The sequence below is a fragment of the Telopea speciosissima genome, chromosome 2 (genome assembly GCF_018873765.1).
Source record: "Telopea speciosissima isolate NSW1024214 ecotype Mountain lineage chromosome 2, Tspe_v1, whole genome shotgun sequence".
NCBI lineage: Eukaryota > Viridiplantae > Streptophyta > Magnoliopsida > Proteales > Proteaceae > Telopea > Telopea speciosissima.
Genome location: NC_057917.1, coordinates 7,502,212 through 7,527,879, shown reverse-complemented (window position 1 = coordinate 7,527,879; position 25,668 = coordinate 7,502,212). Strand labels below are relative to the sequence as shown.

The 25,668-nt window shown below is 39.9% G+C and overlaps 2 protein-coding genes across 3 annotated transcripts in view; both read right to left on the bottom strand.

The window, feature by feature from the left end:
* Window positions 1–8,609, bottom strand: part of LOC122652151 (vacuolar fusion protein MON1 homolog) — a 55,263-nt gene extending 46,654 nt beyond the window's left edge. The window contains exon 1 of one of the 2 annotated variants that reach the window (XM_043845825.1): window positions 8,026–8,609. In XM_043845825.1, coding sequence (XP_043701760.1) covers window positions 8,026–8,553 — 528 coding nt within the window. In that variant the 5' untranslated portion in view covers window positions 8,554–8,609. The remainder of the gene's footprint in view (window positions 1–8,025) is intronic. The other variant, XM_043845824.1, reaches the window with a different exon arrangement.
* A 5,560-nt stretch (window positions 8,610–14,169) lies between these two features.
* The window catches only part of LOC122651338 (ABC transporter B family member 20-like), a 35,218-nt gene continuing 23,719 nt past the window's right edge, over window positions 14,170–25,668 (bottom strand). Inside the window, exon 11 of the mRNA XM_043844686.1 lies at window positions 14,170–15,913. Within this exon, the coding sequence (XP_043700621.1) occupies window positions 14,684–15,913 (1,230 nt within the window). The 3' untranslated portion in view covers window positions 14,170–14,683. The remainder of the gene's footprint in view (window positions 15,914–25,668) is intronic.

Here is a 25,668-nt window from a genome sequence, read left to right as displayed (position 1 = left end):
TAGTCAGTTTATGTTACCTTATTAGTTAAGGATTGTGTTAGGCCTTCCCTTTTTAGTGTTTGAGTCAGTTTTTGAGTCTTCTATGTAAGTTGATAAGTGGTTACAGCCTTGTGCACGAATTTGATTAATAAGATTGAGGAAAAAAAACATAGCCTTGTGTTTTGCTCTGTGAGAGAGTATGGTGAGATGCCATTGGCGAGAGGCTGTGGGTGAGAGATCGGGAGAGAGTGGGATACTCGATCCAATCCTATCCTCCTTCTCTACTTTCTATTTTCTTCTGTTTCTATTTCATTCAATTTCATTGTGTGATCTGCTACAAGTTCACAATTGTTGCCCAGTTTTTTGAAGACCAAATCAGCATTAAACTTTGTTCAAGAAGATCCTGCCTGGGGCTAGGTCCTTCGTGATCCAGCCTTACATTAATATGTTACATGTACTTTGTACCAATTTCATAAATAATTAATCCATATTATGTTTCTAAATTCATGCTGCATACTTTACTTATTTTACTTTCCTTTTCTGTCTTATAATACTAAAACAATGTGTAGAATAGGCAATACTACACAAGGTATACAATAAGGTTCAGCATATACTGCCAACCAAGGGTGCAAATCCATACCACCACTTTGTGCGACTTTTTTTGCAGTATAAAGGTTTACATAGGCTAAAATAAGATAATGTAGTCCTAGAATAGGAATTAATCCCACTAGGAACCAAGTAGAACCAAGCTTAGGGTAAACCTGCTGTTTAGGGCTGATTAGGGGCTGTTTTAGGGCAAAATTAGGGTTTAGGATGGGAATTTGGGAATGGGGTTTATAGGGTTTTAATCTGCAGGTTTAGAGGGTCATTATGGTATAAAAATATCTGGATTTGAATAAGTTTTAATTTCCTGCAGAAATTAGGGTTAGGTTTCGGGTTTTGTAAATAAGGTAAACAACTAAAATTATGGTTTAAAGTAGGATTAGGGGCAGGGGTTAAGGTCGACTGTTAGAGGGGCTAGGGGGAAGATTCGGTTGCAATATGGAAGGTTTCTGATGGCTGAATGTGTCCCAGCAGAAAATTAGGGTTTTTAGGGTCAATGGAGAAGAGGGATCTTAGGGTTTGGATGGACAGAATGGGCAGCAGCTAGGGTCGAGTGGAGATGGTGATGAGGGGAAGTTATGGTCCAAATCTGATCAGATTCCAATGGAGGATCAGATCTGAATCAGAGTTTAGAGTCTTCTAGGGTATATGAAAATAGGACAGAAGAGAAAAGGAATTGATTGGGGAAGGGAAGAAAGGATAAACAGAAAATAATAAATTCAAACTCACTCTCGAATCCTCTAACAGCAGTTTGAATGGTTGAAGGATGAAGCCACCTTCGAAGAAAGAAGATCCTCCCAGCCGTCACGGCGTAAGGAGTCAACCGGATTCCACCAGTCCCTTTCCACCTTGATAGAACCACAAGGATGCACACTCAACAGAGCAACACTCAACAGAGCAGGGCAGCAGCTATGGCAGCAAACAAAAAACTTTTCATTAATCAAATTCGTGTTCAAGGCTTTGCCCCCTTACAACCTTATATAAAAGACTCAAAAATAGACTTTTACTCTAAAAAGGAAAGCCCTAACCCAATTCCTAACCTATTAGGTAACTTAAACTAACTAGGAAACTAAAATAGACTCAAAATAGAGTCCTAATGACTTAAAAACAACTTAAACTACTTAAAATAAAGAAGATTCCCTACTAGCCAATAGGATATAAGAACCTCTTAGCCAATAGGATCACTTCACTTAAATTAGACCAATTGAACCAATTGGATGCAACCAATTTAAACCGGTTCCATTAAAAACATAAAAATAGACTAAATATTGGGCTAATCCCGTATGCAACCTATGTACCCCTCTTTTAGGCCCATAAAAGTGGCCTATTACATAGAAAACCCATGGGATCAAAGGCCCAACATACATATAACCCAACCCTAGACTTATTTCCAAAGAAATAAGCCCATTTCGGTGACGAATCTGCATCATAAGATTTCCTTGAAGTATCAGAGCTTAATATGGCCATTCCCCACCCCCCCAAAAAAAATGCCCAACCGACACATACTGGCAAAAATGTACTGTTTCTGTCTGACTGAAACGAGACCGAAATATGAGTTTTCAAACTATGATTTTGATCATCTAAGCATTAAGCTAGGATGAACATTAGTTAGAGAAAATGAAATATTAAACATGATTTTGACCCTCACCAAATACTTTTTCTCCCCCACATGGGCACATCTCGACAGAGTTATCAAGGCAAGAAGCGCATGAAAGGCACAAAGGCCTTTTGGAAAGTGTTGCGAGACAATATAGAAGCTTGTGTGCAATGAGCCTAATAAAACAATGTGTAGAATAGGCAATACTACACAAGGTATACAATAAGGTTCAGCATATACTACCAACCTAGGGTGCAAATCCATACCACCACTTTGTGCGACTTTTTTTGCTGTATAAAGGTTTACATAGGCTAAAATAAGATTTCATTGAAGTATCAGAGCTTAATATGGCCATTCCCCACCCCCCCCCCCCACCCCAAAAAAAAGGCCCAACCAAAACACACTGGTAAAAATGTATTGTTTCTGTCTGACCAAAACGAGATCGAAATATGAGTTTTCGAACTATGATTTTGATCATCTAAGCATTAAGCTAGGATGAACATTAGTTAGAAAAAATGAAATATTAAACATGATTTTGACCCTCACCAAATTATTTTAGTCTCCCCCACATGGGCACATCTCGACAGAGTTAACAAGGCAAGAAGCGCATGAAAGGCACAAAGGCCTTTTGGAAAGTGTTGCGAGCCAATATAGAAGCTTGTGTGCAATGAGCCTAATAAAACAATGTGTAGAATAGGCAATACTACACAAGGTATACAATAAGGTTCAGCATATACTGCCATCCAAGGGTGCAAATCCATACCACCACTTTGTGCGACTGTTTTTGCAGTATAAAGGTTTACATAGGCTAAAATAACATTTCCTGGAAGTATCAGAGCTTAATATGGCCATTCCCCACCCCCCCCCCCCACCCCAAAAATGCCCAACTGAAACATACTGGAAAAAATGTACTGTTTCTGTCTGACCGAAACGAGACCGAAATATGAGTTTTCGAACTATGATTTTGATCATCTAAGCATTAAGCTAGGATGAACATTAGTTAGAGAAAATGAAATATTAAACATGATATTGACCCTCACCAAATACTTTTAGTCTCCCCCACATGGGCACATCTCGACAGAGTTATCAAGGCAAGAAGCGCATGAAAGGCACAAAGGCCTTTTGGAAAGTGTTGCGAGACAATATAGAAGCTTGTGTGCAATGAGCCTAATAAAAAAACTCAGAATCTGGGAAACGCTAGAATATTAGGTTTTCAGATCTGGAAAAAGGAAGAGCCAGCTAAGCACTCAAATTCTACCGTTGCAATATCACTAAGAAAATCAGATTTAGATAGCAAGACAGTCGTCTGGGGTGAAATGGTGCTACAACCATATCAATGGCAGGAGAACAAGGCACCATTGACAATGAGAAAGTACGTGGTCAATGAAGCAAGTCCAGTATGCTTAGGAGGCATGAAAACATTTCATATTTGCTTGGGGCATTAAAATGTTTGATGTTCCTAGCAATAGTAGATAAAATAAATATAGTTAAATGGAAATATATATGACCATAAATAACAATAAATTGTAGCTTCGTCACTACTTTTTGATGGTTGGGCCACATAAGTACCTCCAAGATGGTAAAGTAAATGCATAAAATGCTATGTAGAAGAATTCTTTCCATCCGGGCCGAAGGTCAAAATTTATAAATTAATGGATGAACCAGGAATACGTATGAACCAACATCACAACTTGAAAAATTTTTGCAGAGTAGCCAAACTTTTGAACTGTTCCAGTGATGTAGGATGCATTCAAATAAATTCTAATATAAAGCAGAATGGACAAAAACAATCTAACAGTAGAAAAAGTAATAATCACAATGCATTCACAAAACACAGAATTATGTAGGCCTACCCAAAACCTATTGGATGATCTTAGAGTAACAGAAAATTTTGTGGTGAACCTAGATTTATGTGAATGAAGAAGCCATTACTCTCTAAAAATTAAGCACAACAGGTAGTTCTCCTGATGTAGATCACAAGTCCATATATACCCGCAGGAACAAGCCCCAAAACCAGCCCAGCAAGGTTGTGGATTCAACTGCTGTGAGAGGCAGCCTGATCTGATGATGTATTGATGTGACAAGTTTTTGTTGGTTCGATGTTGCATCACCTAAGGCAGCCTCAGCCCAGAGTGAAGCATGAAGAAGTTAAAAGACTAAAACACTGTTCACGGCACTGTTAACATGAACAGTGTCACAGCCCATATTTGCCTTGTGTGGGGATGCTTTTTAGAAGCTCTTGTGGGCCCATCAAGTGGAGAAAGATTCTCTCTTAATGCTGCCACGGTTTAATTTCTATTTTCAGTTTTAGAAAGTATATTAGGTAGCTTCTAATTTTAGTTTGTTTCTATTTTTGTTTCGTTGCTTGTTTAAAAGGCTGGATCTATAAAGCCTAAGTAGTTTCTATCTTCAGCTAGTTTCTATTTTTCACTAGTTGCTATTTTCCTACCTTCTATTTTGGTTTTATAAAGTTTCTATTTTCTACCTTCTATTTTGTAAGCGTGCCTAAGCTATTAATAGGCCCCCTATTGTAAGGAAGGAGCAGAATTGGAGAATAGAATTTGTGGCCAAGCTTGCCATCGATTATGGGAGAAATTCCATGTTTCAACAGTTGGGATAGCTGTGGGTGAGAGACCCAGGCTGAGAGAGCCATTCCCCTACCCCCCCTTCTCTTCTATCTTCTCTATATCCCTTTCTTCTTCTTCTTCTTATCCTTTCTATGTTCTTCTTCATATGTAACAGAAAGGTAGCAATAAAAAAAAAAGAGTTGCAGTTTTAATTTGTTCTTTTGCATTGTAGCGATCCTGCTGCAATCGATCTCCCGCTGGTTTCCCTGGTTCGAGGTCAACTATTGCATTATCTCCTTTTGACCTAAATTTTACACCTGAAAACTAGATGTGGCCAAAAGGGCAGACCATGTTTAGGATGATGACGGTCAACTGACAAAATCCACAGTTCAGGAGCCCCATAAATGAATGCTGTAAACAAAATTGTAGATAATTGAAAAAGAAAGAAAAAAAGATGATTGGGTTTAAACATCCAATCACAATTGAAAGATAAATTCTCTTTATCAAACAATAAAAGATTACATTCTATTAACCCATAGAAAAATGCCACGATGCTGAATAGAAACCTAAGTAACATGCTTCTTCTTTTTTATAAGTCCTAAATTACATGCATATTTAGTGTCCTGATGTTGCCTTATTTGAATTCAAGTCAAACTTGAAAAATCCCTAAAGACTTCTACTTGGACAATGACTTTATAAAGACTCCTCACAACATATTTTAATCCTACTTGGAGAAAGAAAAAGAATTATATAAAATACAGGAACAAACCAAAAATAGTAAAAAGATACCCAATCTAATAATTATAAATTGGAGATTACTGTAAATAACCAGTCTAATAATAATAAAACTGGAGGTTACTGCAAAAGGGTAATAATCTCAGGTTACTAAAAGTAGTGAAATTCATGATTACCAAAAAAGGACAAACTACTGTTGTAAAATGAAATATTACAGTAAAGAATCTCCTGCCATGTGGGGTTACAAAGTCCCACAAACATACTAGAAATCTGTGTCGTGAATCATGTTTTGGTCCAAGAAAGGGTAGATGTTGAGGACTCAGAAGATTTCTGGCTGCACAAGCTACAATTAATCATCCTCCCCCCCCCCCCCTAATCCAGAATCAATCAATTAAAGCACAGTCAAAAAGAAGATCTTAAGGGCTTGCAATAAATTCATCCAGTAGCCAAAAAAATAAGAAATAGGGTGTCTATACAGACTAATTAATTTCCTCTTCCAAGCCTCCAACTAGGGATGACTCTGCTTAGTTCCTACTTCTACTAGGAATAGAAAAACCACTATAAGTACGATTTTAGCATTCTAATGCATGCTTAAACCCCATTCAAGAAAACCAATAACAGTAGAAACTTAAAAGGGGAAAAACAGACTAAATCAACTATAACTTCGTAAAATAGAAGTCCCACCACAAATGAGACCTTATAGATAAACTGATCATAACTTTCAGAATATAGTTCTGAATTGCAAGAACATGATCCTTTAGAAAGATGACTGAACAAGCTTTCAAGTGGACAAACTCATATTAAGTGGGCAAGTCGCACTATCAAAAATAGCATCCAAAACACTGATAGATATAACCCATGTAAATAACATAAGCACAAAGGGTTATTATTACACAGTATCATACTAAATGCCTCCTTTTAATTGCATATGGATTCAAAGAATAAACGTCTCTCACCTGAAAGGATTTGGTTTTCAACACCAATGGTGCGTTATAATGTCTGCTACACTGAGACATAGTTGTCAAGGCGACGCCTAGGCGTCCAGGTGCCTTGGTCGCCTAGGCGGACACCTAGGACGATTTGGTTGCCTAGTTGGTGTCGCCTGGAATTTGGACCCTCTCCACCGCTTTGGGTCGCCGGGACGCCGGGACAACTATGCATTGAGATAAAGGGACTGGGTTATGACTCCAAATAACTTCCAAGGGTTTTTCATTTTCATTTTTTTTTTTTTTTTGTTGGTTAGATTGTCCAAGGACCTCAGAGAGTTATTTTCATCAGGGTTCAAGATTGTTAGAAATTGTCAAATAAGGGGGAGGGGAAATCATGATTAGCGCCTAGCGCTAATCTCGATTTCCCCCTTTTAGGGCCTGTTTTGTCCTTTTCCTTTCTCTTTTACTATTGTACAGCCTTATCCCAACTTAATGGGGTCGGCTACATGGATCCAAACAGAACATGGTAGGGGAAAACTGAGGTCCAAACAGAAAAAAAAAAAAAAAAAAAAAAAAAAAAGGGGAATAAAGAAATGAGAAAAGATGGGTGGGAAATGAGAGGAGAAATGAAAAAAATACAATGACGAATGAAAGGTGGAAAATAAAAGAAAGATGAAAGAAGAAAGTAAGAGGAAAGAGGCACAGCCCAGAAGTCAAAAGAATCTCAGCTAAATGGGGTCTGCTACATGGATCCTTGCCCTCCAATAGGCTCTATCCGAGGTCATACATGGAACAAGGCCTAAACTAAGCATGCCCTCCTTCTTAACAACTTCTCCTATGGGCATTTTAGGCCTGCCCCTAACTCTTTTAGCTCCTTCAATCGAAAACATATCACTAGTTCTATTTATATTGAATGAAGTGGGCAGTCCCAACCTCAAGGTTGTGACTCCCAAGGTTACAGCCATCTCTCTTCTCCCTTCTTCTCTTTTCTTCTTCTTCTTTTCTTTTATTCTTTACAAGGATAATCAAGATGGACATGTATATCTTTCATGAACCGAGAATGTAAGTAAAACAACCCATCTACACAGTCGACAATTAATATGAGCCTCAAACTTCTTATGTGATCCAACCATACCTCCCTTACAAGCTTTCTTATGCTAAAAGAATTACTAGCAAAGGCTTAAATAAGATGAATATCAACCAGCAAGGGGAAAAGTCATTGTTGGCTGTAATAAGTCTTCATGCCCCTGAAACCTTTAAGAAACTTTGCGTCCTCCTTGTAAAACAATCTGGGAGTTCCTCTGGATACATTGCAATGCTTTGCCTAGGGAACAGCTACACTAGCTGGGCACTCAGCCATAAGCCAGAGCAGGCAATCATTGGGTGGATAAATCACGGTGTAATGCTGTGACAAAACCGTTTAATTGGTGCACAAATATAAGCAACTCAAATGTGTACGGAATAAGACAAAAAGTTAGGCATGATCTTCTGCTGTTTAATTATTAACGAACAAGTGTTTTTTCCACGGGAAGAATGAAAAAACTCGAACAGCCGCCATATATTTCAATTTCTGACGTCGATAGCCAGTTAAGGGTAAAGAGAACGCACCACTCACCTCATCGACATGCCGTTTCCCAGGAATCCACGAAACTGAATCCGAAGAAGCATCAGCAGAACAAACCTGTTGAGTCACTGTATGATCTATTTCGTTCCCATCAACCTCCTCGATTTCAGACGCACTGGTAGCACTGCTGCTACCCCTTTCTCCAGCGTATCCACTGCTACTAGGGCTCAATGGCTGATCGACTTCAAGCTCTGAATTGTCTCTAAACACAACCCCAACAGAAGAAAGCTCCCGGACCTCTTCACCAGCTTCAGACGATGCTGAAATCATCGGGGGACTACGCACGACCGGTTCTTGGATTTGAGGCCCATCCGTCCCATTATGCTCTGCAACCACTAAACCATTCTCCGCCTCGCCCAAGTCTTTCTGATTCGACGTCTCCTCACCATCAACAACACCATTGGAATCTTCCAATTGCAGCATCTGCAACCGATCCTCGGTTGTTTCGGGAGGATTAATGTTAGGGTTTTGGTCGGTGGCATCATCGAACGAGGTCGAAGAACCGGAATCAGAGGTCATTGCGACGGATTCCGGTTGAAGTAATACGAATTTTTTTTTACAGCTTCGTATGGTAGTACAGAATTTGGGTTTGAAAAATATCTGAGAGAGAGGGATAGAAAGAAATCCGCAGAAAGGTTAAAGAGGGCACACCTACCAGTCAGTCGTCTATCCCTTTCACAGCGGGACCGCAGGCTGCAGGTGTTCAGATGCCCTTGACTGGTAGATGTGTGATTGTGTGCAGATTAGCTCACTGGTATCCATACGCAGGTAAAGGTAACTCATGCAGAGGTTGGATCGTCTGCGTTGCGCATATCACGGGACAGACTTGAGGATTGAGTTCACCTTGGCAGGTTTATTGGGTGCAAGAAAAGCAAAGATTTGCAAAAGAAGCAGAGACCGAACTACCGAAGCATCCCTGACGAACACAGAAATGGCAATAGCAAGGTTACCCAAGCAGCGATCGCCTTCGCCGAGTACAGAAATGGAAAATCCACTAGAGGTGCCGGCTTGGCGCAAGCAGGTGGAGACTTTGCTGGTTATGGCAACGTGTCGGCCGTTGGGACAGGGAAATAGTTCTCTGTGGGGGAAAAAAGCTGTCCGATCGTGTTCCCTACGTCCACACACACACGTGATGCAAAATGACTACCCCATCTTAGGGTGTCAATCGAGCGATTCGGTTCGGGTTTTTTGGTTTCGATGTGGATTTTAGGGAAATCGAAACCAAACTAATAAGGGCTTTTCGGTTTCGACTCGGCTTTGGCTTTGGTATTTGTGATATCGATTTCAATTCAGTTCGATTCAGTTCGATTTGAAACCCAAGTATAGGTTGGTTTTGGGTAGAGATTAGGTAGAGTTTTTAGGATTTGGGGGTTGGCTTTTGTATTCCATTCGGTTCAAGTTTGGTCCTATCGGGCGGGCCAATTAATGGCCCATCGATTTAGCATCATCAGTATGGACTATGGGCCCATCTTTCTTACTAGATGCTCCTGCACATCCCCTCATTGTCTCACAATGGTACAAGAGTCATGTGATGGGCAGCAAACCATTCCCCATAAAAAAAAATTTCTTTGAAACGCCTTTTAGTTTCGGGTAAATTACATGTACCTCCCCTAAGGAATGATCTAATTACACTTTCACCCATGAGTTTTGGGAAACTACACTACCTCCCTTGAAGTTTGATCTAAGTAATAAAAACACCCACTCCATTTACTGAGTGACTGAAAGTTAAAAGGGTAATTTACACATACCACCCCTGAGGTTTGACGAAAGGATAATTTTACCCCTCCGTTTTGGAAAATTCTGCATACCCTCCTGAGGTTTGCAAACGATAACAAATAAACCCATTCCGTTAGTTCATGACTAACAACGTTAAAAATTTAAAGTGAACTGACAAAATTGCCCTTATAAAAAAACAACCAAAAAAAAAAAAAAAAACCTGCACCTCATCTTCCCCAAACGATGTGGGGAAGATGAGTTGCAAGTAGGGAACATCATAAATTCTAGATTTGTTGTCGCCTAAGATTGATGGATGGATCCAAACCATTTGGAGAATAATAGTGAAATAAAGCAAAGGTAATATTGAAAAAACCAGAAATTAGAGATTAAAAAATAGAAGAACCTTTCTTCTTCTTCCTCGATGAAAGACCAAGCGGTAGCTCCAAACCTCGAAGAGAAGAACTCCATGCTATGAGGTTCACTCAAGCAGAAATTCTGGACTCAGGTACTAAAACCCAATCTCTATTGGAACCAGCCAACAAACTCGAGGTTCAGCAACCTAAAAATCAAGGGGTTTGATAGGAAGCAGCACCTGGCGGAAGTTAGGGTTTCAGACCTTCTGCAAGTATTGTTCCTCACCACAGGAATGGGGTTAGGACTGGGGGTGCAAAAAATTAATTCGCCTAAGGGTAGAGAGTCTTCGATCTAAGTTCCAGATCCATTGAACAACTCATAAGGAACTCAATCAAATCTGTCACAGCTCAACTGGTTCGACAATAACAGAGTAGGGTAATAACAGCATACCAAAGGAAAAGAAGTAAAGAGGGAGGAAATAGTGAGAGAGCAGAGAGAATATCAGAGGGAGGGATGAGAATTGCGCACCCAGCTCTTTACCGCTTTCAACGTGGTAATCCGAGCGCGAACAGGCTACAAAATCTAGGGTTTCGCGAGAAGATCTGGTTAATTTTCTAATTGGGTAGTGGAATCCAAGTATGTTTGATCGACATGTCTGAAAATTCCGAGAATTATGCTTCAGAAAAGGTCTTAGAATCTCTAGGCTCTCTGCCAATTGGAAGCCAAAGGTTTGATGGGAACGATGGAGGTACTGGATCTGCAGAGCTTTCTATGGAATCTGTTGTCTAGATCTAGGGTTGTTGTTCGGCGATGGGGTAAGCTATTCTGTTGAGATATCAAAGGGTGCTGATGGGGATGGCTATTCGGTAAAATCGTCTAAGAACTAGCAAAACTTCATAGCTTAAATGCCTGCTTCACTTGAGGACGAATCAAGCGCCCAAACTGAACATGCTTCTGATACTCAGCAGGTAGCACTCTATTTTATTCTAGCTTGTTCCTTTTGATAATTTGGTTTTCAGGTTCGAATGACTTAGATCTTACTTTCCAACGAATCTAATAACATGAATAAAATAAAAAAGATTATAAAGAATCCCTGTTTGATCATCTTCTGACTGCATCAGATCGCAATCTGGAATTTCAAAGCTGTCTTCCATAGTGTTCCCTACAAGGATACCTGCAACTCATCTTCCCCAAAACGATTTGGGGAAGATGAGTTGTAGGTATTTTTGTTTTTTTTTTGTTTTCTTACAAGGGCAATTTTGTCAGTTCACTTTAAATTTTTAACGTTGTTAGTCATAAACTGACAGGATGGGCTTATTTGTTATCGTTTGCAAACCTCAGGGGACTACGCAGAATTTTCCAAAACTAGGGAATAAAATTATCCTCGTCAAACCTCAGGAGTGTTATGTGTAAATTATCCAAGTTAAAATTATGTTTTAATTGACCAAAATGTCTTCATCTTCCCCAAATCGTTTAGTGTTTAAAAAAACCAGTAACTCATCTTCCCCAAATCGTTTAGGATTTAAAAAAACTGAGTTCGGCACAATTTACAAACCTGAAGTTGCAGAACAGAACGAAGATGGAGAACGGTACGCACTGGTGTTGAACAAAGACCTCGATGCACCTCCTGAAATCACCATATTAGAGGTGTTCTTGGCATGCTCAAGGACAATCTTGATCCTTCAGACCCTAGATCCACTATTCCTCTCGGTCATGGCGATCCCTCTTGCTTTCCTTGCTTCCGTATGGCGAGGTAGCTGAGAAATCCATCGTTGATGCTCTTCACTCTGCTAATTTCAACTATTATGCTCCCACTGCTGGTCTCCCTTCTACTCGTAGGTAAACTAAATTAATCTTAATTACACTCTACTTATCAGAAGTGAACACCTTCGGATGACGGTTTCTTTTTTATTTTTTTCCAATAATTTTCATCACTAATAGCTCTAGAAAACAATGCAGATTTAAGAACTCCCTCAACTTTCCTTTACGGAGATGAAATTCGGAGCCTAAAATCTCAATAGAGTTGTTTCTACTCAAATCTAAGCAGTTCTCCTTTGTTCAGAAACCCTAGAAAAGGAGATTTGCAGAGGAATTCCAATTCGCTCGCTATGAAGAGAGAGAAGTATTGGAACAGCTTAGAACCTGGAAGCTTCAACGACGTGTGCATTAACTTCAAATGGCGCCCAAATCGAGCTATTTAGAGGGAGGATTTTTTCTTTTTTTTTCTCCTTTTTTGGTTGGATTTGAGAGATCTTCTCAGGAATTTGAAGTTCCCAAGAATGCAAAAAAGGGTTTTTAATCTAGACACTCTTCTCCTCCCTTGCCAAAGTCAGCCATGTTTAAACTAAGCATAACTGTAAAACTGATCATGAAGTTAGCTCTTAATATATATAGGTCATTTTAGTTTAGAAATCTGATGTGAGATGGAAGGATGAGGGTGAACAGAGGTGGATGGCAGAAGGGTTTGAAGAAGAGAGGGTATTAGTATCATTTTACTTCATCAAGGGTATATTGGTCATAAAAGGTCTTAAAAATTGCTATCGTTAGCAACTAATGTGTACAGTTAATTGAATGGGTGTTGTTGTTATTTAGGTCAAACCTCAGAGTAGGTATGTGTAGTTTTCCAAAACTGATGGGTGAAAGTGTAATTAGGTCATATCTCAGGAAAGGTACATGGAATTTACCCTTTACTTTAATATCGTCATCGCCCATTGATGCCGTTTTGGCATGAAAAGAGGGGTAATTTCGATCTTGTACAATAGGTGTAGGAGTAGTGATGACACAATAATGACAAGAATCCAATCATATAGTTATATCATTAATAAAATTTGTAATCCTTTTTTTCTTATTTCAAAAAGGATTCACGTTGTGCTTCAGCCCTTTACATCCAATTAGAGGAGGAAAATAGCAATATACATCCTCTCTTTCACTTTAACTGATGGTTGAAGTTATTATAGTAGGAGTCTAAGGGTGTCAATTGGGATGGTTCCAACTATTCGGGATGGGTCCATACTGATGCTGATATCAGGGTATCAAGTGTCAACACCAAAAATGCCACATTTAGTTAACGGGATTAAACTTAGGTCCCGATCTGGATTATTAACGGGGCATGAAGGTAGTTTCTTGGCCAATCTGGCCTAGTTGGCATAAGGGGGAGGTTTTAGGAATCATAGAGGCAATACAGACCTGGTTTTCTCAAGGACACATTGGTGTCACTGTGTCAGTGACTTTACCATAGGAGAATTGAAGGCAATGATTACCTGCTTGGAAGTTTCATGTTCCCATGGATGCAAAGCTAGATGTTGTGGTTGAAGGAGATTTGGCTTTATGGACTCCTTGAGATTTCTACTTCTTGTCAGGAAAGCCATAGTCCCCTGGATATAGGGAACTTTTCTTTCTCTTGGTAGAAGAGACCGGCAAACTCAAATCTCTTGCAGATGACAAAGGCTAGGGACAAGGTCTATTAGAGATCGGGCCTTTCTTCACATGGACGATCCAACTAAGAATTTGACAGTTCCCAAAGAGTTTTTATTTCACCAACTTGAAATGCAAGTCCAACATCCTCCATAGAAACTTCGAAAGTTACGGGAAGAGAAAGTTTTCCTCCACCATGTGAGAAGGAAAACCCATGATCCAACTGCCATTATTACTCTCCCTTATAAGATGAATGTTCGAACTAGATAAAGATTCGAACTATCTTTCCCCTCAGTATGGCACCCAAGAAGAAAATCAGATAAATATTCGAACTATCTTTCCGCTCAGTATGGCACCCAAGAAGAAAATCATTGACCATATATTAGCATGGCCAGAAGAAGAAAAATTCACCAGTTCACTCTTCTGATGGTCCAAAAAAATTGAGTAAAACCTGAAAAACTGACCGGAGTGTTGTAATGAGTTCAATCAAACCTTGAAGCATGAGGTGCTTGTTTTCTCACCATTAGATCCTCAATCCACAAGAGTCCAAAGGCATGCAGTGGGGAAGGGAACCACTCCAATGCGCATTCTCCTACGAATTCTTCTGTTTTTGGTAATCTCATAGAGGTTAAAAAATAATTCGCTGTAGTGTTTATGGGGCCAAAAAACACTGAATTTTGACTCTATTGAACAATAAAACTCTACAAGAAAAGATAACATAAGTTTTGTCAAAAATGAATCACAGATTTCTCATTTGACACCTGAAGAAGATCACTAAGCCTCATTGAATATTTAACAAATTAATACACCACGGAGAGCACAATCCTTCTCTCAGAATGTGTGCCTCCAAAAGAATATGCATCACACTGCCCCTAGGGCATGTCCTTTAGACACTCCTTGGCTCTATCCACCCAGCTGAAACCCAACAATTTCCAATTTCTCAAACCTAACTTTGAACAGCGCTAACCAAAATCAGCCCCGAAACCCTCCAAATAAACATTGTCACAGACCCATTAGTTCTCTCCACCCATACTGCAAAGCCCCACCACCAATTGATTTTATCCAGAAAGATCTCGCGGTTTTCTGTATCTGGCTGTCAGGAGATGGGTGGAATGAGAACATGGCCCAGAAGACTATAAATTACATCAATCATAAACCCCCCCACCTAGACAAGTCGATGCTGGCGTAAGCCCTTCCCAAAGTGAGGTTGCATCAATCGGACATACAGACCATTAGCTGCAACCAGAGAATCATGTGTTCCTTGCTCCACGATACGTCCACAATTGAGAACTACAATGTTGTCTACATGTCTCATCATTGCTGCTCTATGGGCAATAAGAATAGTAGTCTTGTTTCCCATTATCAGGGTATCAAGCGCTTCCTGAACCACACGACTTGACTCAGACTCGATCGAGGAGCTGGCCTCATCTAATAATAAGATTGGAGCATTCTTTAGCACAACCCTGGCAATGGCAATTCTCTGCTTCTGTCCTGGTGTTAGATCGACACCCCTCATGCCAATATGTGTGTCGTAACCATGAGGCAAGCTACTGATGAAATGGTGAGCATTAGCTATTCTTGCTGCCTCTTTCATCTCAGCCTCAGTAGCATTGTGCCTTGCATAAATGATGTTCTCCCTTATAGTTGTTGAAAAGATAATTGGCTCCTGCTGAACAAGACCCAAGTGGCTCCTCAACCACCTAAGGTTATACAGGTTCACATCTCTGCTATCCAGTAAAATTTGACCAGCGACTGGATCATAGAATCTCTCTATCAAAGAGATTATAGTGCTTTTTCCAGAACCTGAAACTCCTACTACTGCTACAGTTTGTCCTCCACTGACTTTGAGACTGAAATTTCTCAATACCATCACCTCAGGACGAGTTGGATAACAAAAATCAACATTTCTCAATTCGATGCTTCCATACACATTAGGCGGCTTTAGTCCCGAATTATCATCTGAATCAATCTTAGGGACACGATCTATGATCTCAAATACTGAAATAAGAGATTTGCGCCGCTTAAGTATGTATGGAGCCAGCCCAAATGGCTCCACAAGCGCAAAAGTCGCAAAGGAGAAGACCATATACTCCTTGATAGCAGTGGGCAGGTCCATATAACCCCTTTTAACGGAGATGGCAGTGTACCAGAGGAGGAGGGCATTACAGGCAAAAAGCAGGAACTGCGAAAATCCAAAGGCAAAACCAATGGCCATCCCGTGGATTAAACTCTGTCTGAATATTTTCCCCAGCTGAAATCTGTAGAGCTCCATCACCTTGTTACCAGCACAGAATGCCACCACAGTGTAGATGTTTCTAACAGCATCCTCAAGGACCAAAGATGCCTTCCTATGCATTTCTTGTATGCCTCTTGAGAACCCAGCAAGCCACAACTTCTGCAAAATGGGAATTGACAGCCGATCATGATTTAAAACAAGGGAGAACAAAAGAAACAAGCTATGTATTTATGGCAATTCATTATCTTTTTCCTGTTTAATGAGTAAAGGTTTTTCTTTTTTTTCTGCCGGAGAAGGGGGGGGGGCTGGAGTAAACTAGCACATGGAGATTCATCATCAAGAACACAATTAGAGAGCAAGATTTAAAATATGTTACATATCCACAGGAATTGACCAGAAACAACATACATTACTTATTTAGTCATATCTTCAACAGGGTTCATCGAAACCTTGAAACCCTCACTGGAGGGTTAACCCAGCCACAGAGCAGGCTGGTCCCATTATTAGGTTGAATCTTGTAAATCATTTGAATAGAACAAGAGTAGTAAGAAATAGGACAATAACTAAGGCAAAGTTTTCGGTTTACTATAGTATTGACAATTAAACTGTCTTGCTTCCAAATGTCCATGTCCCTAGGTCAATTGTCAAACTGATTAGCAGAGGAATGTAGTTCTTGGTTCAACTAGTGCATCTATCATGCACATTCCAGACGTTAAAATTCACCCAGGTTGCAATATAAACCTCATGCCAGATGAGTCACACAAGTTTTAAAAAGGCTAAACTTTTTGAAGGATCATAGGTAAGATTGACATTTCTAGAGAAGGGACCTAAAAAATAAAAACCGCTCTTCCGGCATAGGCTGATATCCTCACAATTGGTGCTTCTCCTTTGCCCCCAGCAAAGCTATTTCATAACCTTAAGCTATCACACTGAAGTAGAGGCATACGTGGGAAAGGTGCTTTTTTGAAGGATAGTGGGTGCGATTGAAGCCCCCCCCCCTTTTCTTTACTTTTCTCGATAGAAGTGTTAGATTAACTTTTCCAAGGATGGAAAAACATATAGAAAGGTTTCTGTTGGGTAAAAAAGAAGAAATCTGAAAATCAATCAACGTGTTATCAGATTTTCCTAACCACCCTGAACCTCGAGAAGTCTTCAGTACTCTAGCCACATGGCCCCACATATTCCCACCTAGAATTTTTCTTACCATTCTTTGATGCTCCCTCTCTACCATCCAACCCCTATTTGATCCCTCATTCCCTCCAATAATCCCTTGTTTTACTGAATTTCTCAGTTCAGCCACCGCAAACCTAACCCCCCCCCCCCCCTCCTTCTATATTGGCAACACCACCAAAAAGAGTTTCATTAGTAGAAAAAGGCAACAAAACATACATTTGTGCATATCAGATGCTTTGCAGCATATACAAAAAGGCAACGAAACAGATGAAACATGTATCTGGGTATAAAAGACATAGTTCCAGAAAAACACTCCTATCCAAACCAATATCCTGCGACATAAGATCAGAAAATTCCTTTGCAGTAGAAGCCCTTTCTGCTAGCCTCTGAATAGCTTCAAGTGACGATCTCAGTTCATCCCATTTCTTATCCTCAAAGAACCTTCTAAACTTTTCTGTCCAAATGGGCCAGCAAATGACAAGGGATAATACTCCCACTTTGGCCTTTGTAGACATACAACGTCCAGGCATTTTTTAAAAAGGTATTTAAACCGTGGATGAGGAAATGACAAGCATAGTTCAAAATCTCGCGAAATCTCAATCGAGATTTCGAAAATTTCGGATATTTCGACCTCCTCGAAACGAAATGCCACATCGAATAAAAAAATTACAAAAATTCGATCGAAATTCTCGAAATTTTGAGATATCTCGAGATTTTGAATTTCTCGAGAAATTGCTTTATATAAATGAACATGTTTCGTCAGTCTCGGTCGAAATGAAACAGCTCTGGTTTTGCACTTTTGCTTGGTTTTTGAAGGTTTTTGCTCATTTCTTCTCCATTCTTCCACTTCCCACTTGAATCCTTGCCGCATCTACACCGGAATCACTTGGAGAACAAACTTCTTAGCACATCTGTGAAGCCTTTCCACTATTCCAGGTAAAACCTTTAGTTCCAAGTCAATTTACTTGTTTAATGTACAATGTGTATGTGTAAATGTGTAATTAACTAAGTTATACATTAGGGTTCGACCGTACGTTGCCAATCAATGGTGCACATCCAAAACACCATTTTGGGTGACTATTTTTGCTATTTGAACATTTAAATGTGTTTATATAGCCTAAAATAGGGTTTCCATGAAGTTCCAGGCCTTAACTTGGCCTAAAACCCACCGAAATGACCTATCGAAACATACCAGAAAAAATACAATATTTCGGTCAGCCCGAAATACCGAAATGAAACGAGTTCTCGAACTATGATGACAAGGTCAAAAGAAAGAAGGCCAGAACACACTTCAAAAATAGATTATCAGCAGTCTCCTCATCTTTATAGCGCACTACATGTTAACCATACACCCACCAGATTTGCCATAAGCCAGAAGATCATACCAAGTTACCAACCAACAGCATTGGAACCCCATAACTCAGCTGCCACTTGGAGGTTGAAATTTTGCAACTCTCTTTCTTGTGAAAGAACTATTTCTGCCCCAACTTCCCTCACCAAAATTTATGAGCCTTAGATGCATTGTATCAAAGGGTGATTTTAACACATGTATTGTATCATAACGGAGAGACGCAAGATATGCATGGAAATGGTCAAGAAACATATGGAAATGCTTATGATACATGTAAGATACAGTTTTGAAGCACAAAATTATAAATAAGTAATATGCAAAATTTATCATGTATAAAGAGAACAAAGTATGACAAGACAAGCGGATTCAATTGATTATATATAAAGGATGAGTTTTGTTACATGTACTAATACCAAAAAATGTCATTTTCAGTTTGGGAAAGATTTACGGTATAGAACTATAGATGCACACATCATTACAAACAAAACCAAAAAAAAAAAACCTAGTTTGATGTAATCATTCAGGTAATCAGGTTGTTTTTGACTAAACTTGTGATCCATTGCAAAAAAGACCCAAAATCTATATTCGAACAAAAATTCAAAGTATTGCTAGATAATTGTCCTTGCGCAAATCTGGTTTCAATCCTTGATTGCAGGTTGTTTAATCCTCAAATGATGACGAAATCAACACTACTAGAGTCGCTTTTACTGGTAGAAGCAAAAGAATCAAATTGATTTTGCTATAGCAAAATTTATTAGAATGTCTTACACAAGCTTTTGGTAAGTGTTTGCAGTCATGGATCGTGTTATGTTGTTTATAAGATATGTATCAAGCGTTTCGAATATCGATAGGTATCAACCACACCGGGTCACGTATCGACCTGATACAATCGATACTTTTTTTAACGAATCATATCGGTACCTTATCGTATCAGTACCTTAAAGATACGGTAAGTATCGATTAGTATCCATGGATACAGTATGATACTTGAAATCTTGACCTAACCCCTTCAATTAAGCTGCTCCTAATCAACAGTTAATTTTCCTTTGTTGCAAATCCTAGCATAAAACTTTAAGCAATATTGAGCCCACAAGAGTAGGTAATAATCTGAAGATACCTCCAGTCGAATAGACTGAAAAGAGGGGTTGTACCTTTCAGGACAACTTGTTCTTCAGTTCCTAGATTCATCTTTCAATCTATTTAGCTAGTTCAGTCAAAATAAATTAAGAGCATGTCAAAAGTACACTTTTTCTGCCGTCCTAAAAATCTTTGAAGTGTCCTCTTATTCAGTTGTTAGGCCTACATCAGTAAAATTACTCAAACAAAGTCCTTGAAAACTGATATAATGAAAGTATTTTGGCCATAACATACCCAATCACATTGCCTCCATAAGACCTTGTCCTACATAGATAGGTAAGACTTCCTAAGGACAACAAAATCAAGCCAAATTAACAAACCCTATAGGATGAAGTTTAGCACTACCGCAGTATTAAAATTATAATTATTATGAAGTCAAGATGACCTAACAGTAGTTCACCAGGTACACATGCTTGATGACCTAGTTTAGTGCCTTTAAGACTCTTCATATGAACCAGGATAAGTGATATTACTCGTGTTTGACTGAATATTAGGCATTACTACAGAACAATTTGTATCATGTTAAGACAGCTGATGTTGATTATTCTAAACTTCTTAGTAAAAAAGGTTTGAAAAGGAGAATTTGGCCCAGTTTTTTCTTTTTTAGGGAGTTTAGCTTATTTCCAATGTAAAATAATGCATGTGTCAGACTGGTCTATTTTCAGTAGCTGATGCAAGCAGGGAATCAAGAAAGCTTGCAGGTATGGGCCTTAAATAATAGTAGAATAGTAAAACAAAAGCTTAAAAGAAATTGATAGCCAGCAAGGTATAGGGAGAAAACCAACACACAGGAAGGGATCTGATTTCAAAGTTAGACTATATCATTGTAGAACAAAAACCAGATCCAAGATTTAGTACAGAAATAGATCTCAATTCAGAAACTTAAGTTGACAGTCTGATTCTGAAAAACAAATCTGAATGAAAGAATTTAACAAAGAAGAAATTGAAGGAGAGAACACAGAATTGTTTCCAATAGTAATGAATACAATGAGAAAAAAAGTGAGAACACACCTGTCTGGACGTAAAACTTGATCTGACAGGACCTATAAATAGATCTTGCTACAGAAACGAATTAAAGGAGAATAACAGAATTCAAGATAATAGAACATCGCAGATGTTAGGGGAGAAAGGGGTGATAGAGAGGAAGGTAGAAATACAGTGGTAGCAATCGATGAGAAAGGCAAGATAAAAGCCCAGTCACTGCTGGTCAGATTGTTGGCAAACAAATGCACCAAAAACAAAATTAAAACCATTATCCCCCCCTGAGGTATCGACTAATTACCGATTCACCCATGACGTTTCACTATTTACACATGCCACCCCTACTTTCCAAAATAATAAATAAGTAAACCCACTCCGTTAACCTCGGACTAAAAACTTTAGATCATATCATATATTGACCAAATTGCCTTTCCTGCTAAAATAAACCTCTTCTTCCATTATTTCTACTCTTGAAGAACCCTAACGGCAGAGAACCATCCATGGTTGCACCGTCTCTCCCCTTCTCTGGTAAGCCCCCATCTCCCTTCACTACCACTTCTCCTTCTTTTCTTCTAAAACCTAATCGAATCATTCATCATCCTTTTTTCTTCCATTCTCATTCTTCACAAAACTGAACCGACATCTCTGTTACCCTCTCCCATTCAACTGAAACTCTTAGGCCCAATTCCTTTTATATTTGAGTAAACTACTTGTACACCCCCTGAGGTTTGTCCCGTTCACTTGTACACCCCCTACTTTTTAAAACCTTACTTTCAGACCCCCTGAGCCTTACGGTGTTATTTTTACAATGTAAAAGACAAAAGTAGCCTTTGTACATCTTCTTCCAAAGTAGCCAAAACTAAAATGACCATTGTACCCTTATTCAATCACCAACCTTGAAATAACAATTTAGGGCTCGAAATTAACACTGCAACTCAATGGTGATGAAGCTCCTGCACCTCAGCGGTGATTGAAACTCTAGCAACCCTCCGAGAAAGAAGGTATTTCTACTCTCCGGCGACTGAAACTCCTGCAACTCTCCGGCAATCGAAGGTCCTGCAACTCTAAGGTGAGTAATCTCATGACAAAAATTCCATTTCTGGGCATTGCCATAGCGAGCAATAGAGGTCAAGTATGTGGACGACGGAAAACCAAAGGTAAAACAATCACAACAGTTGAGAGAGAAGCAGCTGAACAGTAGTAGAAGAAGAAGTGGTTAGTTAAGGAAGGGTTAATGGAAGAAAAAGAAGAAGAATAATAGAACATGAACAGCCGATGATTGATGAATTGTTTTCTTCGTAGACTAGTTTTCTTTCTCTTCTCATCAAGAAGACAGGATAAGCCCCATCTGCAACTCTCCAAATGGAATGTACACAAATATATCTGAACTGATATCTCCAGCTGGGCACAAAACTATCCCTACTCACAAATTTCACAACAATGGCTTCCAGTTTCAGAGCTTCTGCTCAACCCATGTTGACCCTCGGGCTCACTCAACCCTCTTCATCCACCAACACCAAGAGACCCTGGTCTCTACACCTGCTCTGTTCCTGCATCAGTCCTCTATCGTCCCGCCTTCTCTGCAAGAAGCAGATTTCAGATGGGACCTTCTCCACCTTCCAAGCTTACACCTTTACTAAGGCATCCTCACTCTCCTCAGGAGCTGGAGCCAGAGCTCGATTGAGAATACACAAGGTTTTGGAAAATTTGAGTTCCAATGATGAGACTGGCGCCCCTAATCTTTAAATAACATATACAGGGTTGATCTCTTCAAATCAAAATAAAACACGAAATTTGAGAATTTGGGAGATTTAAGAGAGCGATTTGAGGAAATAAACAACAAATACCTGAATTTTTGTTCAAATCCTAGTGCAAACAGCAGTGGCAACCTTCGATTGAAGTGGGTAGTGATTTAGGGCAAGCGACAATGGCTACGTTTGACAGAATATCAGGGACGTTGAGCCTTTTCGCTGAGATTGATTGAATGAGGGGGAAAAAGAGGAATGAAACTCCAAACTCGATTTTTTCCTGGTTCACAGATTCTCCAGAGATCAGGTTACTTCCTCACTGTAGTCGAACGAAAATCTCAAACTTGATTTTTTCCTCCAATAGATTCTAATTTATCCAAAAGGGTATTATGGTAAACTCCTATTGCCAATTTGTCATTAGAGTATTTTGGCCTTTTACGAATTTATGGTCTACTGACATCATCACTTAACAGGTTCACCCTAACGGAATGGGTATTCCGTCAGTCCCAGGGGGTCTGAAAATAAGGTTTAAAAAGTAGGGGGTGTACAAGTAGTTTACTCTTTATATTTGAAACCTAAAGACCAAACTAAATTGATCAGTGGCAAACGATTGCATCTTAAATCCAGTCCAAGAACTTTGACAACACTAAATAACTAAGGCATGAGCACACGGTTTTGGTCCTAGACCAAGATGGTGGAGAGTGAATTTTGAGGGGGATTAGGCTAGGGATGTCAACCGGTCGATCACGGTCGGTTTTGGTCGGGCCTAATCGGGCACCCTCATTTTTCAGCCTGACACCATTCCTGACCGTTTACATAAACGGGCCTTCCTAAGTCAAACCTGGACATGATGACAATCGGCCGGTCGGTTACCGGGCCATAAACGGGCTTTGGCACTCTTCTCCACAGCCGATCAATCCCCTTGGCCAAAAGCCAATTGATCCCTAAAACCCAGAGTGACGGGGTTCTAGTACCGTTGAATGCATTTTGAAGCCGATGGAGCAACTGCAAGGGACGGAGATGATGAAAATGAGACCCTATTGGAGATTCCGGGGCAATTGGAGCAGCTGCAGGGGAAGGGGATAATGATGGTCCCGTTGATTTTGAAGGTTTGGTAGGATTCGTTGGGGCGTGTGAAGGAGTTGGTTGTGTAGTTGAGAGAAACATAAATCAGAGCCTTGCGAGTGGCACTATCGTTGCTGGCTGCAGTTGAGTCATAGGCCGTCGATCGGACTGAGCAAGGCCTTGAGGCTGAGGAGCAGTGCTGTGCCTATGGAACACTTTATCGCCATGATCGTTTCTGCTTTTATCTCACCCGTCTATAGTCTCTACTCAGTCTTGTGGTGGTGGCAACTCGCTTCAGAGGGCGGCTGAAGGTATATCAGTGAGAGAGTGAGTATATTTTTTCAGCTTATTAGGGTATCCGTGCGGCAGTGTTCACATCAGATTTTGGGCTTATTAGGGTTTCACTCTCCTAATGGGAATGGAAGGGTCCAGAGAGACGAGAGTCTGTGATTACACATTTTATATTAGATTTTTTAAAACATGTCGGTGATAAAGTGTGAGGGTGTGTACCTTTTCTTTCAGTAAGAGTGAGGATGTATTTTATTATAATATAAATTACATGCTTTTCAGAGAAAGAGAGTGAGTAGCAAGTAGACGATGGTGAATAAAGTGTATATACAATAATATAAATTACATAATATATTTTAATCGGTCAGCTCAGTCGAGGGACTGCTCGGATTGGGAATGACTGTTTAATATTCGGTCAGGTGCATAGCCCAGCACATGTTTATGTAATGTGTCAGGTTGGTTTTGGGATTATACAGTCGGTTTAGTCGGTGCGGTCTTAGAATTGACACCCCTAGATTAGGCGAACAAAAGCTAACTTGGGCAGAGTCTGCCGAAGCTGATCTTTGTGCCTACAAAAAGGAGTTCAAAATGGTCTAGTCAAGTCTTCAGACCTCAGTCTGGTCATAGTGAAAAAGATACCGTAAGTTACCTTTTGAAGCCAATTTAAGCTCTCCACCGCGATGGTGCTTTTATATCACAAAAACTCTCTCTCTCTTAAAGAAACTGGGACAGGCGATACTCAGAAGCCCTGAAGTTGCCATTTGCTTTGTCTTCTTGTTCCTCCCAAGTCTCACTTGTAGAAGCCTCAATAAAATAAGCCATTAAAACAAAACCTCTCCTTTCTGATCTTTCTCTTAACTCTTCTTTTCTGCTTTTTATTTCAGTCAACTCTTTGTCTTTGTCTTTGTCTTTCAATGGCATACGATCTTTTTCTCTTAGACGGCTTTCTTTCTTTCAAAGCTTAACTCTGATATCGTCTCCTCCGATGTCAATTTGCAGTTACTATCTGACCCGTTTTTGCCTTTCCCTGACCCATCATCACCGCCCACTGAAATCCGCCATGGTTTCTCCGACGGTCAACCAAACGGTTTTCACCAATTCCCAATCGAAACTGAATTATGCTCCTCTGCTGATCAAACCTCCATTAATCCAAGAGCAATAGTTCAATCGAGTCAATAATATCAAATCGGAGAAGAAGGGGCCTGGCAGCCCGGGTTGAGATAATGGGAGATGGAGGTGTGGTCTCGGTGATAATGGGATGAGGGTTTCAGCTGCAAATTGGGATGAAAGGGTATATTGGTCACAAAATGTCTAAAACACTCTTTCAGTTCACAACTATTAAGAAATAGAATGGTTTAATGCTTAAGTGAATCAATATGATTCCCTAAGCCCTTTATTTATACTAATAAAAGAGAATTACAAGACACTTATGCCCCTATATAGCCGACATAAGTATAAACAAAGGAAAAAGAATAAATAGCATAAGAAGAAAAACAAAAAGGAGGAAAGGACCAGAATACCCCTACGGTATTCTGGCCTATATCTCTAACACTCCCCCTCAAGTTGGTGCAAAAATGTCACACATGCCCAACTTGGCTAGAAAAGGATGAAACACTTTGCCAGTCAGCCCCTTTGTGAACACATCAGCCAGCTGATCATTAGACTTCACAGAGGGAACACAGATAAGTCCAGCTTCAAGTTTCTCCTTCATGAAATGTCTGTCCACCTCCACATGTTTAGTACGGTCATGTTGGACAAGATTATGAGCGATGCTTATGCCAGCCTTATTGTCACAATATAACATCATTGGAAGTTGGACAGCAACTCCAATATCTTGCAACAGCCCCTTAAGCCACAACAATTCACAGATACCATGAGCCATCGCACGAAATTCAGCCTCAGTACTGGACCTGGCCACCACATTTTGTTTTTTACTACGCCAGGCGACAAGGTTCCCACCAACAAAAGAGCAATATCCAGAGATGGACTTCCTATCACTTGAACTAGCCCAATCCGCATCAGTGTATGCTTCAACCTTCAGATGACCATTGGGAGATAAGAGTATCCCTTGTCCTGGAGCAGACTTCATGTATCGTAAGATGCAAAGGACTACCTCCATATGAGAAGAATAAGGGTCATGCATAAACTGGCTGACCATACTCACTACAATG